Genomic DNA, 19,785 nt, shown 5'->3' with positions numbered 1-19,785 from the left:
GGCCAGGGTCTCTTGGAAGGGATACAAATTTCATATCAGTCAATGATATGTAACTAAATTTGGGGGAGGAAAGTTTTTTGTTGCTTCCTTGTTTTTTAATATGTGTGTCTACTAAATTCCCTAAAATATTATCTAATATTATACTATTTTTATGCTCTATATTTCCACAGAAAAGGCTGTTGGCTGGACCTGTGACTTTGTGGGTAGTTATCATAAATACCAAGCAACTAACTGTTGTTTCTCTGAAGATGGCTCATTACTAGCAGTTAGTTTTGAAGAAATAGTTACAATATGGGATTCAGAGACTTGGGAACTTAAATGTACATTTTGTCAACGAGCTGGGAAAATAAGGTAGGTAAATTATTGGGAGAGTATAAACTACTGGATTTTTTTTTTAAATTCAAACAAGTCTTTCTACATAAACTTTAATAATAATTTATGCTTTCTCCAAAGGTATCCTGTGTGTCAGTGGTGCCACCAAAATACTGGGAAGCTAAGAAATGCTGTGTTTGTAAACCATGTGCATTAGTTTTCTTGGTTGTACTACACAACTGTAGATGCCATGCATAAGCCTCAGTAGATCCAGACAGTGTACTTTCTCTGCATCTTCATAAAAGCAATGTTATGCTCAAACTTCATTATTTTTAATAGTGGCAAGAGAATTAACAATAATATCTTCCATTTTATTTTAGGTCACTTGAGCATTTGAGGACAGAATGGCTAATTTTTATAATTTCTGACATATCTAATTCTGAATTTACTTTATAAAACTTCACAATTCATATTGCAAATCTGCCTCTTGAGGCAAAAAAAAAAGCATAAACGGTTTTAAGTAACTTGGTATGTTTCACATACATGTTCTCTATATGTGCCAATTACTGTACAGCATATAGAAAAGAATCGGTCATCAGATCTGTTTTCCTAAAGAAACAAAATAGGTCAATAAACCTTTCCTTTTGTGCTCCTTACCCCCTTTTTCTGCAGGATAATTATGAACAAAAACGTGTGTGTATCTAAAAGTCTGCATTGCACAAAACTAGTACTATGTGGGAAGTCTGCAGTCCTTTATAGCTGAGTGTGGTAGAACTAACTTGTTGACTTCTCTTTTTTAATCTAGGGTGGGAAGTCTGCAATCCTCTGTAACTGAGTGTGGCAGAACTAACTTGTTACCTTCCTTGTTTTAATATAAAGCAAGAAGTCAGCAGTCCTTTGTAACTGAGTATGGCAGAGCTAACTTGTTACCTTCCTTGTTTTAATTTAGGGCGGGAAGTCTGCAGTCCTCTGTAACCAAGTGTGGTAGAACTAAATTGTTAACTTCCTTGTTTTAATCTAGGCACCTTTGCTTTGGGAGATTGACTTGTTCCAAGTATCTTCTTGGTGTCACTGAAAATGGCATTCTGTGCTGTTGGAATCTGCTCAGTTGTGCACGTAAGATATTTTTTGCTATAAAGTGGTATCAGAGCACATAGGAAAATTTGGAGTGCTATGCCTATAATAATAGACTTTGATTACAGTTGGCTGTTGAGTGATGCAGGAGTTAGGGTCATTGACCCTCTGCACAATCAAAAATTCACACATAACTTAGAGACATCCCTCTGTGGATTCAGCCAGCCTTGGATTGAACAGTGCTGTAGCATTCGCTGTTTTAAAAGTCTGTATATATGTGTACCTGCTCAGTTCAAATTCGTGTCATTCAAGGGTCAGCTGTATTTATAAAGGGCTTCCTGGGTGGCCCTAGTGGTAAAGAATCCACCTGTCAACGCAGGAGATGCAAGAGACTCAGCCTTGTTCCCTGGAAGAAGGCTTATTCCCTGGAGTGGGAAATGGTACCCTGCTCTGGTATTCCTGCCTGGAAAAGTCCATGGACAGAGGAACCTGGCAGGTTCACAGTCCATGGGGCCACAGAGTGGACACAACTGAGCGCACACATGTGTAGACCTGCTCAGTTCAAATCCGCGTTATTCAAGGTCGGCAGTGTTTATAAATTATTGCCTAATTTTCAACAAATGAGCTTCCATCGTCCTTGCTTTTTTCCCTACTGTCTTCAGTGTGTATGACTGCCACCCTCCCTATTCTCCATCCTCCTAACAATTTGTGGAAAGTTTCTCTAATTCATAATGCAAATTAACCTGCAGTGCCCCTGTCAGCATTAAATTTGAATGGAGCCTATTAACAGTCCTCATAACAAACATGGACTCTGTGGCATTTTACTTATTTATAGTATGTTTGGAAGGCATGGTGGTTGCTTAGTAATGAATGTTTATAACTTATGATGATTCTGGTTAACATTTTGCCCACATTTAGCAGTAGTGGAAAAACATCAGACCATAGTTGCACTGAAATAATAACCATTTCATTGCATGTGGAAGATATACTCTGTTTTTTTGCTTCCTGCCCCTCATCTTAGTGCAGATTTGCACAATAATTTCAGTACATTGACTCTGTATTATCTGGAAGCATAAAATCCCTCTTCCTAAGAATAATAAAATTGATTGTCCCAATAAATATTGAGTACCTACTTTAAGAAAGCTTTTGGTAAATCTCTTCTTAGAAGTGAATCCCTTTTTCCCCCAGTGGAATGGAGTACGAAATTAAATGTGAGAGTTATGGAACCTGATCCCAATTCAGAGAATATTGCTGCAATCACTCAGTCTTCTGTTGGTTCAGACTGTAAGTACACACATTTCTTTGACAGAAGAAATCTGTTAACCTAAATTTTCTTTTTAGCATCTTTAATGTAATTTGAATTAAACTTTTCTTTGGATCAAAAGCCACTTGCCTGACTACTGCTCTTCCTTGAGTTCCAGCTTGAGGACGTCCCTCATTTTTCAGCATGTCATCTTCTACTCAGTCTTCAAAATCCAAGAGAGATTTCACCTCTTTGAAGGATTTTGAAAGCACCCCCCAACCCCCAAGGAGCTTTAATCGTGCCTTCTCAGTGACCTTAAGGCTCCACAGATGTCTGTTCTAGAGCTTAAGACAAAAAGTACTTCTGCAGTGTTTTGATGTCTGTTTTCTGCAGTTGGCCCTGCTCTCAGAATTAGGAATTTTTCTTTCTCTTTTTCATCTTCAAAGCCCTTGTTCCTAACCTGCTTGACACATAGTATGCATCACGTAGATACTTGTTGAATCAAAGCCTAAAATAATCATGACCTGGGCCATTTACTCAATGGGGTAAGTCCCAGGGTGAGTATGGTCCTCCAACCTGAGGCTAGAACTAACCTTTGCCAGCAAAATGTTATTGTCTGTTTTTTTTTCCTCTAGTGTTTATATTTAAACCTAGCGAGCCAAGGCCATTGTATATTCAAAAGAATATCTGCAGAGAGGAAGTCTTGTGGGGAGTGTTTGTTCCCCGAGATGTCCCTGAATCATTCACCTCAGAAGCTCACCAGTGGCTGAACAGATCCCAGTTTTACTTCCTAACAAAATCACAGGTAACCATCCACCTCAGAAAAGGCAGTCATTAGTATGTGTGAAATAGTTTTAGGATTACCCCTCCTCTCCCTACCCACCTCAACCCACTGCCAAATCGTGTAATATGCTCAGTACAGTCATATTATTGGTGGGAGTATATTAGCCCCCACTTTTAAGGCTATTTCTTGTATTCATTCATTCCATGACAGTAAAAAAGATATGATCTAAAAGATAATTAGAGTATTGTGAATGGTATTTGTTACAATGGCCTTTTTATAACTTTCTTATTTGATTTACCGTAAAGAAATCAGTGGCTTAAATTAGATCTATCAGTTGATTTTATATATATATATATATCCTTCAGAACAATCTTAGAACTGTCATAGCAGTTACTAAATACATTTTCTGTGAGCATATATATATATATAAGCATGAAAAGTTGACATTATTTTCTAACTTTAATATCTACCATTTATATTTTGCATCATTAATTGACCTCTCTTTTCAGAGTTTATTGACATTCAGTACACAGTCTCTAGAAGAGAAACTCACACCCACAAGCAAACAGGTACGTTCTGGTCACTTATAGCTCAGATCATACACATTGCCTCTCTGCAAAGATAAGTTTATCTTTCAAAACTCAGCTATGACAAAAATGTTTTACCTGCCCTGAAGTGGAGTTTTAAATTATATACCTAGAAACTACTTGCTTCATTTGATGTCATAGTGGTCTTTGAAATTGTAGTTTTAATTTGTAATGCTAGTGATATGCTGGTGATCCAAAGAATCAAATAGTTTTATGAGACTTTTGTGAGAAAATTTGAACTTCACCACCAAGTGCGATTACCCACAAAGATACTCACTCTCAACTATTTAGTTGAAGTTTTTATTTACCTCTCTGTCTCTAAGAAACATGTTTATATTGCTAATTCTGGATTTTTCAGATCTAGGCATTAGATTTGGTCTTTTCTAATTGTGATCTATTGAAGCTGAAATTTCTTCCACACCCCTCCCCCCAAATACACAACATACACCCACATACATTCTGTCCCTAATCTTTCCAGTGTAGATAAATCTTAAATTTATCTTAGATCGCTGTTCATCCTTAAAAATGTTAAGACAATTCATAACTGAGCCATGCAGTAACAAACAGGTTGTTTTCCCTTTTATGACCAGCTTCTTTTATCTGGAGTTAATGATTGCTTATCTTTTCATTTGCTCAGTTTCCTATTCTCATCTAGTGAAAGTGAGAGTGTTAGTTGCTCAGTCATGTCCAATTCTTTTTTTTTTTTTTTTTTCGTGTCCAATTCTTTGAGACCCCATGACCATAGCCTGCCAGGCTCCTCCATCCATGGAATTTTCCAGGCAAGAATCCTGGAGTGGGCAGCCATTCCCTTCTCCAGGGGTCTTCCTGACACAGGGATCGAACCTGGGTCTCCTGCACTGTGGGCACCTAGTTCACCACCAAAATCTATCCTAGTGTATAAGTCCTCTCTCATGGTTTTCATATTAGGTATTCTGAGTCTTGAAGAAGTATTTTCAAGAGCCTCTGACCTGCTTTTTTCTGAACTGATTGCCCTATTATAAACCTAAAACCTGCTGCGCAGTAGTCATCTTAGGATCTGCATTTGCTGCCATTCTGGGGATTCAGTCACCTCTACTGTAATAGATCCTGTGGTTTATCGCTTACTTTGCTTACTCGTTGGCTCTGGTAAATATCTCCCTGTTGGTGTATGGGCAGTAAATTAAGACATTGCAGGTTTGAACTTGTTTTTATTCTCTCCCATTTGATTGGTTGGTTACATAGAAATCTAGTTTGAAAATCATTTTGTCTTAGAACTTTGAAGATACTGTTATACTTTATCTGTAACCTGACTTAGTTTTCTCTAAAAATTCATTGAATTCATTCAGCATTTTTTTGTTGATCATTACTGTATGCTCTAGACATTTAGGGTATCAGTGAATGAAAGGGTCAAGTCTCTAAATTTGTAGTGTTACAGTCTAATAGGAAGGTACAGATAATATACATTAGGTAAAATATATAGTATTTTAGGAAGTAATTATTTTTTTCCCATTTTTTATAGTATGAGAGATTTCTTGTTTTTCATCTGATCTTATTTATATATATATATATGTTTGGGGTTGGGTTTTTTTGTTTTTCTTTTTTTTGTATCTCTCGAATGGTTTATTTCCATTAGGTTTTTTCTTTTCAATCTGTTTTGGAGATTTTCATCAGAGTCTGATGATTCTTGGCTGTCTGCTTTTAATTAAAAGTGAGCAAGATCACCGTTTGAAAGTTCGCCTGGATGGAACTTGACCCCTGGTCTCCACTAGCTGACTGAGCTGAAGTCATTACTTTTAGAACTTTCTTAGACTGGTTGTTATCATCCAGATAGACTTCTTCCAGGTTCCTGCCTGAAAGGCGTCACCTGACTCCAGCACTGTGGGAAGCGCCCTCTATGGGCCGCAGCTGCCTTCAGCTCCGCAGCCACCACCACCACCCTCCACAGCATGCTGTCCAGTCTAAAGAGGCACTTGGTTCTGCTCTTCAAGGAGCATACTGCCAGCCTTCTGCTGAGGCTGAGGAGGAGATCTGGAAACCTGAGAGCTCTTGAGACAGGCTTTAACCAGGCTAACTGGGTTTCTTTTTTTTTTTAGCCTTTTTCAGAGGTACTATTAGTGTACCAATTCTTGAGCATTGTGAGATTCTACAGAATAAATTTGGAGAAGGAAATGGCAACCCACTCCAGTATTCTTGCCTGGAGAATCCCATGGACAGAGGAGCCTGGCAGGCAACAGTCCATGGGGTCACAAGAGTGGACACAACTTAGTGACCAAACCACACCGCCACAGCATAAATTGGGATGCTGCTTAGCGTTCACCACCACCAGCTTAGAATCCTGTTCTCTTGGGTCTGCTAGGTTAGTTACCACCCTTCAGCCTGCTTTCCACTTTCCACATCACCCAGTGTCTTTATTACTGCAGATTTATGCCCTCCCCTTTGCTGCTGTTTTTGTAGGACTGGGGGAAGAAGTAGTGGTAGGTGTGCATTTTGTTCTGTCATCCAAGTGTCCACGTTGGCTTTTCTCAGAGTAAATGGACTAGTCACAATTGCTTTCCTTGTGAAGTGAAAGAATCATACAAGATAACCTACAATTCCTTCCATCCCTGTTATTTTATTACTGTAGTACTTGGATCAGAAGGCAGTTCCTCCTTTTTTATTGAAACTATTTCCCTGTTCTTTAACCCTTACAGCTATTAGCAGAAGAAAGTCTTCCAACAACCCCATTTTATTTCTTATTGGGAAAGCACAGGCAGCAACAACAAAATGACAAGTTAAATGAAGCTTTGGAGAATGAGCTGGTACAGCTGCCCTTAACAGAAAACATCCCTGCAATTAGTGAGGTAAGTAATTAACTAATTACACAAGTTTATCATAACACTGAAACTAATAGTATAAATTAATTGCTTATACCTATGTGACATGGATTAAATACAGTAAAGCACTTTAACTAAAGTTGGAATTTTTGTATAATCAATCTGTAACAAATAATTTTTGGATAATCATTTGTGTATTGTGCAACTATAATTCTCAAACTAAACGGTATAAAATTTAGGATTTCTGATGGGGTCGGAGGAGGGGTTGTTTGCATAAAAGTAGGAGTTGTTTGGTTTTTCGTCAACAGAACCTGGTGTTGATAAAAGCCTTGGCATTTGCTCTTTTTAAATGGAACCCTGTTTTTCTGTTTTACTCTAGCTTCTTCGCACTCCAGCCCATGTCCTGCCATCTGCTTCTTTCCTCTGCTCCATGTTTGTAAACTCACTGCTGCTGTCTACGGAGACTAAGAGGTAAGGCCGTTCATTAGATGTGTTCAGATACTCTGTTTTGAGAAACAGGATGGTCTGTGATATCATTGATCACAATATTCTTTCCCTGTATTTCTCCTTCAGCTTTAATCTGTATTTACAGGGTATAGAATTACTAAGTCAAATAAATAAAATAAAAATGTATTCAGTAACAAGAATTTTCATTAATTTTGTTCATATGATTTTTTTCATAAGTATCTTAAATTAGAAAGTTATTGTTTAGAAATATTTTTCAATAGTAATTGCATTTTATTCTGTTATTGTTAAAGTGCTGAAGAAAATCCTGATGATGTCGATATGGAAGAAGAAAAAGAAAGTGATGATTCAGATGAAGAAAATAATTTCACTGAAAAGATCCAGGATACAAATAACACAGATTTGGAAGAAGACATTATACATCAGTTGTCAAAATCAGAAGAAAAGGAACTGAAAAAATTTAGGAAAGTAGACTACAGCTGGATAGCTGCTCTTTGAGCCTTGGAGGATGGGGGAGGGTTCTGCACTTTGTTTTTATGTTTTGACTTGTTTTCGTTATCTGTTGATACTCCACAAATCTATTTAAATGTTATTTCTGTTCTTGAAATGTTAAATATTAACAGGCTTTACTTTTAAATAACTGGTAATATGAAGTTGGGTTTACATCACATTTTACAGTTGCCATATGTATCATCTCATTCCACATATCAGCCTTAAGGGAGAGCTGGAAGTTGAATTTATACAGCATAAGTCCCCTTATCTGCAATTTGGAGATATAATAAAATTTTTTAAGGTTTTATAGATAGTGTTTTAATTTCAGAATTCATTTGGTGGCCAAGTACGACTTGAACTGATGTGAGGTTCTCTACAGTCTTGATTTCAGCCCTCTTGTATGTTTCTCATAGAGAAATTTAGGGAGATGATTTGATTAAGGTAGTATTTCACAGACTTCACTGAGAATGTTACATAATATAAGCTGCCTAAAATCTGGAAACATCATCTGACCCCATACCTTTCTGAGAAGGGTGTCTACTATGCTTGTAAATATGGTCTTCGTGTCAGCCTTAGAGCCAGTAAGAGCTAGTGTTACTCTGTCCGTGTTACTGTGTCTACTGAGTCATGGAAGAGTCCCTTAGTTTTCCAATTCAGTGATCCTCTTCTGTAAAATCTATATTAAAAAGTTAATGCAAAAACAAGTGTACACATAAGTGCACATCTCAGGGAATGTTCACAAATTTGCTCTAAGTGGCTCTTTTTTAACTATTTTTTTAGATTCTATTTCTACTATTTTGGGATTTTACACTTTTATATTGGTACTCATTGAAAGTAACCTTATAAATTTCTATAATACGCTTAAACATCTATATGATTTATGGACTTAGAGAGTGTCTTCTACTGACTATCTAGTATGGTGGTTAAAATAGTACATTTAACATCCCGTCATGTCTCTTTATGGCCACTCGAGTTAGTTGGTCGTTTTGTTGGTTTTCATGGATGCTAACACTGCTGAATAAATTGGTACAAAGCAGAACAATGATGGATCTTTTTTTCTCTTGTCACACACTGTCCCTTGCTCGGTTCTTTTCAGATAGCGTTTTGGAAAAATGATTAGATTTGATCCCTGCATTTATCCTCTTGTAATTTTGTTGAAAGTTCTATTTTGAGGTTCAGTTCAACTTCTTGAGGGTATAGCTTGTGATCTTAAAATTGCCTTTATATTTTCTTAATTTTTTCTCTCACTTAATTAATTAGCTTCATTGAATACATCACTGCTTCTAGTCAGAAGATGCAGAAGATGGCAGAACTGAGGTCTCTGGCCAAGGAGCTACTAGGAAAGAACATAGGAAATGGCGTTTCCCTGGACATTTTGCTCTTAGCCATTCACTCCCTTACAGCCTCTGCTCTATTTTCTCTTCTGATCTTTCTTCCAACTGAAAGTGGCTTTCAAGAGTCAGGCAAATGTTTATTTTATTTTAAAAAAAGATAGCATTGTAAGTGTTTTTTTATTATTGTGCGTTAACTTATTACATTCTTTTTTCCTTTTTAATTTATTTTTATTGAAGGATAATTGTTTTATAGAATTTTGTTGTTTTCTGTCAAACCTCAACATGAATCAGCCATACGTATACATATATCCCTTCCCTTTGGAACCTGCCTCCCATCTCCCTCCCATGACACCCATCTAGGTTGATATAGAGCCCCTGTTTAAGTTCCCTGAGCCATAGAGCAAATTCCTGTTGGCTATCTATTTTGCATATGGTAATGTAAGTTTCCATGTTACTCTTTCCATACATCTCACCCTCTCCTCCTCTCTCCCCATGTCCGTAAGTCTGTTCTCTGTGTCTGTTTCTCCATCACTGACCTGTAAATAAATTCTTTGGTACCATTTTTCTAGTAGATTCCATATATATGCATTAAGTACTATATCTTTCTCTTTCTGACTCACTTCACTCTGTATAATAGGTTCTAGGTTCATCCACCTCATCAGAACTGACTCAAATGTGTTCCTTTTTATGGCTGAGTAATATTCCATTGTGTGTATGTACCACGACTTCTTTATCCATTCATCTGTCTGTAGACATCTAGGTTGTTTCCATGTTCCAGCTATTGTAAATAGTGCTGCAGTGAACAACATGATACATGTGTCTTTTTCAGTTTTGGTTTCCTCAGAGTATATGCCTAGGAGTGGGATTGCTGGGTCATTTGGTGCTTTTATTCCTGGTTTTTTAGGGAATTTCCATACCATCTTCCATAGTAGCTGTATCAATTTACATTCCCACCAACAGTGCAAGGGCATTCCCTTTTCTCCACACCCTCTCCAGCATTAATTGTTTGTAGACTTCTTGATGATGGCCACTCTGACCAGTGTGAGGTGATATCTCATTGTAGTTTTGATTTGCATTTCTCTAATAATGAGTGGTGTTGAGCATCTTTCATGTGTTTGTTAGCCATCTGTATATCTTCTTTGGAGAAATGTCTGTTTAGATCTTTTCCCCACTTTTTGATTGGGTTGTTTGTTTTTCTGGCATTGAGTTGTATGAGCTGCTTGTATATTTTTAAAATTAATCCTTTGTCAGTTGTTTCATTTGCTGCTATTTTCTCCCATTCTGAGGGTTGTCTTTTCACCTTGTTTATGGTTTCCTTTGCTGTGCAAAAGCTTTTAAGTTTAATCACGTCCCACTTGTTTACTTTTGTTTTTATTTCTGTTACTCTAGGAGGTAGGCCAAAGAGGATCTTGCTTTGATTTATGTCAAGTGTTCTGCCTGTGTTTTCCTCTAAGAGTTTTATAGTTTCTGGTCTCACATTTAGGTCTTTAATCCATTTTGAGTTTATCTTTGTGTATGATGTTAGGAAGTGTTCTAATTTCATTCTTTTACAAGTGCATGTGTGTGTGCTAACTTGCTTCAGTCGTGTCTGACTCTGCGACGCACCAGGCTCCTCTGTCCCTGGGACTCTCCAGGCAAAAATACTGGAGTGGGTTGCCATGCCCTTCTCCAATCTTTTACATGTAGCTGTCCAGTTTTCCCACTACCATTTATTGAAGAGGCTGTCTTTGCCCCATTGTATATTCTTGCCTCCTTTGTCAAAAATAAAGTACCCATAGGTGCATGGGTTTATTTCTGGGATTTCTATCTTGTTCCATTGGTCTATGTTTTGTGCCAGTACCATACTGTCTTGATGACTGTACCTTTGTAGTATAATGTGAAGTCAGGAAGGTTGATTCCTCCAGCACCATTCTTCTTAAGGCTGCTTTGGCTTGGGCTTTTGTGTTTCCATATGAATTGTGAAATTTTTTGTTCTAGTTCTGTGAAAAATGCCATTAGTAATTTGATAGGGGTCTCATTGAATCTGTAAATTGCATTTGATAGTATAGTCATTTTCACAATATTGATTCTTCCTACCCAGGAACATGGAATATCTCTCCATCTGTTTTTGTCATCTTTGATTTCTTTCATTAGTATTTTATACTTTTCTGTGTACAGTTCTGTTGTCTCCTTACGTAAGATTTTGCCTAGATATTATTTTTGTTGCCATGGTGAATGGGATTGATTCCTTAATTTCTCTTTCTGCTTTTTCATAGTTGGTATATAGAAATGCAAGTGATTTCTATGTATTGATTTTGTATCCTGCAATTTTGCTAAATTCACTGATTAGCTCTAGTAATTTTTTGATACTATCTGTAGGGGGTTTTTTTTATGTTTTTTCATGTCATCTGCAAATAGTGAGAGCTTTACTTCTTTTCTGATCTGGATTCCTTTTATTTCTTTTTCTTCTCTTATTGATGTAGCTAGGACTTCCAGAACTATGTTGAATAATAGTGGTGAAAGTGGATACACTTGTCTTGTTCCTGATCTTAGGGGAAATGCTTTCAGTTTTTTGCCATTGAGAATAATGTTTGCTGTAGGCTTATCATGTATGGCCTTTACTGTGTTGAGGTAGGTTCCTTCTATGCCCGTTTTTTGAAGAGTTTTAATCATAAATGGGTGCTGAATCTTGTCAAAGGTTTTCTGCATCTATAGAGATGATCATACAGTTTTTACCTTTCAATTTGTTAATATGATGTATCACATTGACTGATTTTTGTATATTGAAGAATCCTTGCATTCCTGGAGTAAACCCACCTTGATCATGGGATATGAGCTTTCTGATGTGTTGCTGAATTCTGTTTGCTAAAATTTTGTTGAGGATTTTTGCATCTATATTCATCAGTGTTATTGGCCTGTAATTTTCTTTTCTCGTGCTGTCTTTGTCTGGTTTAGGTATCAGGGTGATAGTGGCCTCATAGAGTGAATTTGAAAGTGTTCCTTCCTCTGAAATTTTTTGAAATAGTTTTAGAAGGTTAGGTATTAGCTCCTCTCTAAATGTTTGATAGAATTCTGTGAAGCCATCTGGTCCTGGGCTTTTGTTTTTGGGGAGATTTTTTATCACAGCTTCAGTTTCAGTGCTTGTAATTGGGTTGTTCATGATTTCTATTTCTTCTTGGTTCAGTCTTGGAAGATTGAACTTTTCTAAGAATCTGTCCATTTTTTCTGGGTTGTCCATTTTATTGCCATATAGTTGTTCATAATAGTCTCTCATAATCCTTTGTATTTCTGCATTGTCTGTTGTAACCTCTTTTTCGTTTCTGATTTTGTTGATTTGATTCTCTCTTTTTTCTCCCATGAGTCTGTCAGTTCTGTTTACCTTCTCAAAGAACCAGCTTTTAGTTTTATTTATCTTTGCCATTGTTTCATTTCTTTTTCAGATACTTCTGCTTGGATCTTTATGATTTCTTTCCTTATACTAATTTTGGGATTTTTTTTGGTTCTTCTTTTTCCAGTTGTTTTAGGTATGAAGTTAGTTTGTCTGTTTAATGTTTTTCCTTGTTTCTTAGACCTGCTTTTGCTGCATCCCATAGGTTTTGAGTTGTCACGTTTTCACTGTAATTTTTTTAGATTTTTTTTTTTCCCTTTTGATTTCTTCAGTAACCTGTTGGTTACTTAGAAACGTATTGTTTAATCTCCATGTGTTTGTGTTTCTTACAGTTTTTGTCTTGTAATTGATATCTGGTCTCATAGCGTTGTGGTCAGAGAAGATGCTTGACACAATTTCAGTTTTCTTAAATTTCCTGAGGTTTGATTTGTGACCTAAGATGTAGTCTATCATGGAGAATGTTCCATTTGCACTTAAGAAGAAGGTATATTCTGGATTTGGATGGAATGTCCTGAAGATATCAATGAGATCCATCTCATCTAATGTATCATTTAAGACTTGTGGTTTTTAATTAATTTTCTGTTTTGATGATCTGTCCATTGGTGTGAGTGGGGTGTTAGAGTCTCCTACTGTTATGTTACTGTCAGTTTCTCCTTTTATGTCTGTTAGTGTTTGTCTTATGTATTGAGGTGCTAGTATGTTGGGTCCGTAGATATTTACGATTGTTATGTCTTCCCCTTGGAATGATCCTTTGACCATTATGTAGTCTCCTTCATTATCTCTTATAATCTTTATTTTAAGGTCTAGTTTGTCTGATATAAGGATTGCTGAATTTGGTGATAAGAAGTTCATGATCTGAGCCACAGTCAGCTCCCAGTCTTGTTTTTGCTGACTGTATAGAGCTTCTCCATCTTTGGCTGCAAAGAATATAATCAATCTGATTTGGTATTGACCATCTGATGATGTCTATATGTAGAGTCTTCTCTTGCGTTGTTGGAAGAGAGTGTTTGCTATGACTAGTGCATTCTCTTGGCAAAACTCTATTAGCCTTTGCCCTGCTTCATTCTGTACTCCAAGGCCAAATTTGCCTGTTACTCCAGGTATTTCTTGACTTCCTACTTTTCCATTCCAGTCCCCTATAATGAAAAGGACATCTTTTTTGGGTGTTAGTTCTAGAAGCACTTGTAGGTCTTCATAGAATCGTTCAACTTCTTCAGCATTACTGTTTGGGGTATAGACTTGGATTACTGTGATATTGAATGGTTTGCCTTGGAAGCGAACAGAGATCATTCTGTTATTGCCACATTCAGACTTATATTGAAGAAAGTAGGGAAAACCACTAGACCATTCAGGTATGACCTAAATCAGATCCCTTATGATTATACAGTGGAAGTGACAAATAGATTCAAGGGGTTAAATCTGATAGACAGAGTGCCTGAAGAACTATGGACAGAGGTTCGTGACATTGTACAGGAGGCAGAAATCAAGTCCATCCCCAAGAAAAAGAAATGCAAAAAGGCAAAATGGTTTTCTGAGGCCTTAAATCTAGCTGTGAATACAAGAGAAGCAAAAGGCAAAGGAGAAAAGAAAAAATATACCCATTTGAATGCAGACTTCCAAAGAATAGCAAGGAGAGATAAGAAAGGCTTTCTCAGTGATCAGTGCAAAGAAATAGAGGAAAACAATAGAATGGGAAAGACTAGCGCTCTCTTCAAGAAAATTAGAGATACCAAGGGAACATTTCATGCAGAGATGGGCGCAATGATGGACAGAAATGGTACAGACCTAAAAGAAGCAGAAGAAATAAGAAGAGGTGGCAAAAATACACAGAAGTAGTATACAAAAAAGATCTTCATGACCCAGATAATCATGATGGTGTGATCATCAAACCTAGAACCAGACATTCTGGACTATGAAGTCAAGAGGGCCTTAGAAAGCATCACTATGAACAAAGCTAATAGAGGTGATGGAATTCAGCAGAGCTATTTCAAGTCCTAAAAGATGATGCTGTGAAAGTGCTGCACTCAGTATGCCAGCAAATTTGGAAAACTCAACAGTGGCTACAGGACTGGGAAGGGTCAGTTTTCATTCCAGTCCCAAAGTTGGCAATGCCAACTACCACACAACTGCACTCACATGCTAGTAAAATAATGCTCAAAATTCTCCAAGCCAGGCTTAAACAGTATGTGAACCATGAACTTCCAGATGTTCAAGCTGGATTTAGAAAAGGCAGAGGAACCAGAGATCAAATTGCCAACATCTGCTGGATATTGAAAAAGCAAGAGAATTCCAGAAAAGTATCTAATTCTGCTTTATTGACTATGGCAAAGCCTTTGATTATGTGGACCACAACAAACTCTGGAAAATTCTGAAAGAGATGGGAAAACCACACCACCTTACCTTCCTTTTGAAAAATCTGTATGCAGGTCCAAAAGCAACAGTTAGAACTGGACATGGAACAGACTGGTTCCAAATAGGGAAAGCAGTATGTCAAAGCTGTATATTGTTACCCTGCTTATTTAATTTATATGCAGAGTACATCATGAGAAATGCTGGGCTGGATGAAGCACAAGCTGGAATCAAGATTGCCGTGAGAAATATCAATAACCTCAGATATGCAGATGACACCACCCTTATGCAGAAAGCGAAGAACTAAAGAGCCTCTTGATGAAAGACGAGTGAAAAAGTTGACTTAAAGCTCAACATTCAGAAAACGAAGATCATGGCATCTGGTCCCATCACTTCATGGCAAATAGATGGGGAAATAGTGACAGACTTTTCTTGGGCTCCAAAATCACTGCAGATGGTGATTGCAGCCATGAAATAAAAAGACGCTCACTCCATGGAAGAAAAGTTTTCACCAACCTAGACACCATACTAGAAAGCAGAGACATTACTTGGCCAACAAAGGTCCGTCTAGTCAAAGCTATGGTTTTTCCAGTAGTCATGTATGGATGTGAGTTGGACTATAAAGAAAGCTGAACACCAAAGAATTGATGCTTTCGAACTGTGTTGTTGGAGAAGACTCTTGAGAGTCCCTTGGACTGCAAGGAGATCCAACCAGTCCATCTTAAAGGCGATCAGTCCTGGGTGTTCATTGGAAGGACTGATGCTGAAGCTGAAACTCCAATACTTTGTCCACCTGATGCAAAGAGCTGACTCATTTGAAAAGACCCTGATGCTGGGAACGATTGAAGGCAGGAGGAGAAGGGGGCGACAGAGGATGAGATGGTTGGATGGTGTCACCAACTCGTTGCACATGAGTTTGAGTAAACTCCGGGAGTTGGTGATGGACAGGGAGGCCTGGCATTCTGTAGTCCATGGGGTCGCAAAGATCAGACACGACTGAGCAACCGAACTGAACTGAGGATGCTACTGCAGCTTAGTTTTGCTTTGCATTTGCATGGAATACATTTTTCCATCCTCTCACTTTCAGTCTATATGTGTTTTTAGGTCCGAAGTGGGTTTCTTGTAGACAGTGTTTATATGGGTCTTGTTTTTGTATCCATTCAGCCAGTCTGTGTCTTTTGGTTGCACCACTTAATCCATTTACATTTAAAGTAATTATTGATATATATGTTATGATTGCCATTATCTTAATTGTTTGGCATTCATTTTGTCACTCTTTTTCCTTCCCTTTTATTTCTTGACTATATAAGTCCCTTTAACATTTGTTGTAAAGCTTGTTTGGCGGTACTGAATTCTCTTTACTTTTGCTTGTCTGAAAGCTTTTTATTTCTCCATCAGTTTTCAATGAGATCCTTGCCAGGTAGAGTAATCTTGATTGTAGATTTTTCCCTTTCAGTACTTCAAATATATCCTGCAGTTCCCTTCTGGTCTACAGTTTCTGCTGAAAGAACAGCTGTTAAGCATATGGGGTTTCCCTTGTGTGTTACTTGTTGCCTCTCCCTTGCTGCTTTTAATATTCTTTCTTTGTTTTTAGTCTTTGTTAGTTTGATTAGTATGTGTCTTGGCATGTTTCTCCTTGGGTTTATCCTGTATGGGATTCTCTGTGCCTCTTGGACTTGATTGACTATTTCCTTTTCTATGTTGGGGAAATTCTCAACTATGATCTCTTCAAAATTTTCCTCATACTCTTTCTTTTTCTCTTTTTCTTCTGGGACCCCTGTAATTCGAATGTTGGAGCATTTGATCTTGTCTCAGAGGTCTCTGAGGCTATCCTCAGTTCTTTTCATCCTTTTCACTTTATTCTGCTCTTCAGAAGTCACTTCCACCATTCTGATCTTCCAGCTCACTGATTCGTTCTTCTGCTTCAGATATTCTGCTGTTGATTCTTTCTAGAGTATTTTTAATTTCAGTAATGTGTTTGTCTCTGTATGTTTGTTCTTTAATTCTTCTAGATCTTTGTTAATTGATTCTTGCATTTTCTCCATTCTGTTTTCTATGTTTTTTTATCATCTTTGCTATCATTATTCTGAATTCTTTTTCAGGTAGTTTGCCAATTTCCTCTTCTTTTATTTGGACTTCTGTGTTTCTACTTTGTTCTTTCACTTGTGTTGTATTTCTCTGCCTTTTCATTATTATTTTTTTAATTTACTGTTTTTGAGGTCTCCTTTTCCCAGGCTTCAAGGTTGACTTCTTTCTTCCTTTTGGTTTCTGCCCTCCTAAGGTTGGTGCAGTGGTTTGTGTAAGCTTGGTATAGGGTGAGATCTGTGCTGAGTTTTTGTTTTTCCTCTGATGGGCAAGGCTGAGTGAGGTGGTAATCCTGTCTGCTGATGATTGGGTTTGTATTTTCGTTTTGTTTGTTTAGATGAAGCGTCCTGCACAGGGTGCTAATGGTGGTTGGATGATGCCAGGTCTTGTATTGCAGTGGTTTCTTTTGTGAGTTCTCACTATTTGATACTTCCTAGGATTAGTTCTCTGGAGTCAGTGCTCCCACTCCAAAGGCTCAGAGCTTGATCTCTGGTCAGGAATGAAGATTCCACAAGTGGTTTGTTATGGCATTAAGTGAGATGAAAACAAATATCGAAAAACGAGAAATTAAAGATGAACCTCAGACAAATGGCAATTACAAAATCAGGCAGGCAAACAATAATTAAAATAATGGCATATTCATATACACTCATGAGCAAAGTCAAAACAGTCCAACAAAAAAAAGTACAGTACAGTAGATTGACCCAATGAACAAAGGAAATAAAAAATTATATTTACCAGTTAAGACCAGAACTAACTAAAGCACAAACTGGAAAACAAAACTAAAGCAATGTGCCAAGTGGGGACTAAAGCAATGAAAACAAAACTAACAAATAATGTTGAGAGGAAAGGAAAGGAAAGAATAGATATGCAAAGTTAAATAGACATAGATGAAGATTTATATACATTAAAGTTTAACTGCAAGGGGGAAAGAACAGTAAGAAAAGCAAACAAAGGAATAATTGTAGAAAAAAATATAATAGGTTTTAAAAAATCAAAAAGAAAAAAGGAAAACACCACAGAACTGCAGAAGTCCAGTGTAGAGGCAGAGGTTTATAACAACAATAAAAAGAGACTGAATATACACCTATACACATACACCCATAAACAAAATCAAAACAGTCTAACAAAAAGTACAGTAGATTAACCCAGTGAACAAATGAAACCAAAAATTATATCTACCAGAATAAAACTAACTAAACCACAAACTGGAAAACAGAACTAAAGCAAAGTGCCAATTGGGGAATAAATCAATGAAAATAAAACTCGTTTTATTCCTCTCAAGTATGTTGAGAGGAAAGGAAAGAATAGACATGCGAAGTTAAAGATGTATATAAAGATTTATATACATTAAAGATTAACTGCAAGGGGAAAAGAAAAGTAAAAAAAGCTAGCAAAGGAATAAATGTAGAAAAATTAAGAGTAGGGTTAAAAAATTGAAAGAAGGAAAAAAAGGAAAACTCCACAGAACTGCAAAAGCTCAGCATAGAGGCAGAGGTTTATAACAATAAAAAATGTGACTGAGCAAAAAAAAAGGAAAACAGCTCAAAAGCTTAATTAGATTTCATAGTGCCAATAAAATCAACAACTAGATGAGGGGAGAAAAGAAAAAAATCCAAAAGAATCTACAGAACAAGTCAAAACATAAAAATAATAAATGTTTTTCTTGAGTCATTGCTGTCAGTGTCCTTTCCCTCGCTGGGAGTCACAGTCCACCTCACACTGGATGCCCTCAACACTGTGCTGATCTCTGGACCTGCTGTGGGGGCAGCTCAGATTCTAACCTGGTCCTACTGTGTGTTCTTGCCTCCAATGTCCATGGCTATCAGAACTAGTGCGATTTGTGAGCGCTCTCAAGGACCTTTTATATTTTCCATAGATACAGTCTGCCTAGTTGATTGTGCGAATTTAATCTGTAGCTTGTACAACTGGTAGAATGGTTTTAAGTGTTCTTCCTTAGCCACACTGCCCCTGGGTTTCAATTGTGGTTTTATTTCCACCTTGACATGTGGGTTATTGTCCACTGGGGTTTGCCCCTGAGGCTGCCCTGGAGGACTTGAGTTTGCCCCTGTGAGGGCCAGGTGTGGAGGTGGTGCAGCTGCTTGGGTCACAGGGGTTCTGGCAGCACCAGGTACTCAAGGGGATTGGTGGCTAGGACAACAGGTAATATAGTGCTCTAGAAGGGCATGACAAGTATTGGCCAATACGCCCCAGTATTCTTGCCTGGAGAACCCCCCATCCTGGCAGAGAAGCCTGGCAGGCCACAGTCTACAGGGTTGCAGAGTTGGACACTGTGGAAGCAACCCTGTGTGCATAGACGCAAGACTTTCTTTGCCTGTGGCAGCTCTGCCCCAGTGAGAGTTGAGTGTGAAGGTGGCTCAGCTGCTTGGCTTGTGGGGACCCTGGTGGTGCCAAGTGTGCAGAGACACAAACTGCCTCTGCCGCAGGAGTTATGGCCCTATCAGAGTCTTTTTTCGAGCCTCTTGTAGCTGGCAATCAGAAGGCCTCTTTGACCAGTCTTTCTCCGTAGCTCTGCCTGTTCAGGCACTGAGAGGGCTCCCTTGCTCTGTTGTGGGTGTGTCAGGCACATAGAGGGGCCCCCCAGGCTGGGGTCCTACTCTGTAGATCTGCACGTCAGGCACTTAAAGGGGCACCCTGGGTGGGGTCCTACTCTGTAGTTCAGTATGTCAGGCGTTTGATGGGCCAGCCTCTCTATTGTTCAGCTGCAAATGCTGTTGTGTGGGGAGAGAAGAGGCTATGGTGGCTCCACCCCCTACACATGACTCAGCAGTATTGCCTTGCATCCATGGATGCCTGGCTTTCCTCCACAGACATTTCCCACCACAATCTCCTCCCTCACATCCCCTCCATCTGTCTCTCCACAGTCAACAGCAGCCCCTG

At 38.1% G+C, this 19,785-nt stretch overlaps 1 protein-coding gene across 1 annotated transcript in view; it reads left to right on the top strand.

Annotated features, from left to right (window-relative positions):
* WDR75 (WD repeat domain 75) overlaps window positions 1-8,595 on the top strand; it is a 35,329-nt gene extending 26,734 nt beyond the window's left edge. Inside the window, exons 14-21 of the mRNA XM_068968187.1 lie at window positions 171-351; window positions 1,334-1,428; window positions 2,575-2,670; window positions 3,265-3,434; window positions 3,923-3,982; window positions 6,670-6,819; window positions 7,172-7,263; window positions 7,551-8,595. Coding sequence (XP_068824288.1) covers window positions 171-351; window positions 1,334-1,428; window positions 2,575-2,670; window positions 3,265-3,434; window positions 3,923-3,982; window positions 6,670-6,819; window positions 7,172-7,263; window positions 7,551-7,755 — 1,049 coding nt within the window. The 3' untranslated portion in view covers window positions 7,756-8,595. The remainder of the gene's footprint in view (window positions 1-170; window positions 352-1,333; window positions 1,429-2,574; window positions 2,671-3,264; window positions 3,435-3,922; window positions 3,983-6,669; window positions 6,820-7,171; window positions 7,264-7,550) is intronic.
* Window positions 8,596-19,785: the final 11,190 nt, after the last annotated feature.

This window comes from Capricornis sumatraensis, chromosome 3 (genome assembly GCF_032405125.1).
Source record: "Capricornis sumatraensis isolate serow.1 chromosome 3, serow.2, whole genome shotgun sequence".
In the NCBI taxonomy this organism is placed as follows: Eukaryota; Metazoa; Chordata; class Mammalia; order Artiodactyla; family Bovidae; genus Capricornis; species Capricornis sumatraensis.
This window is presented reverse-complemented; position numbering and strand designations above follow the sequence as displayed.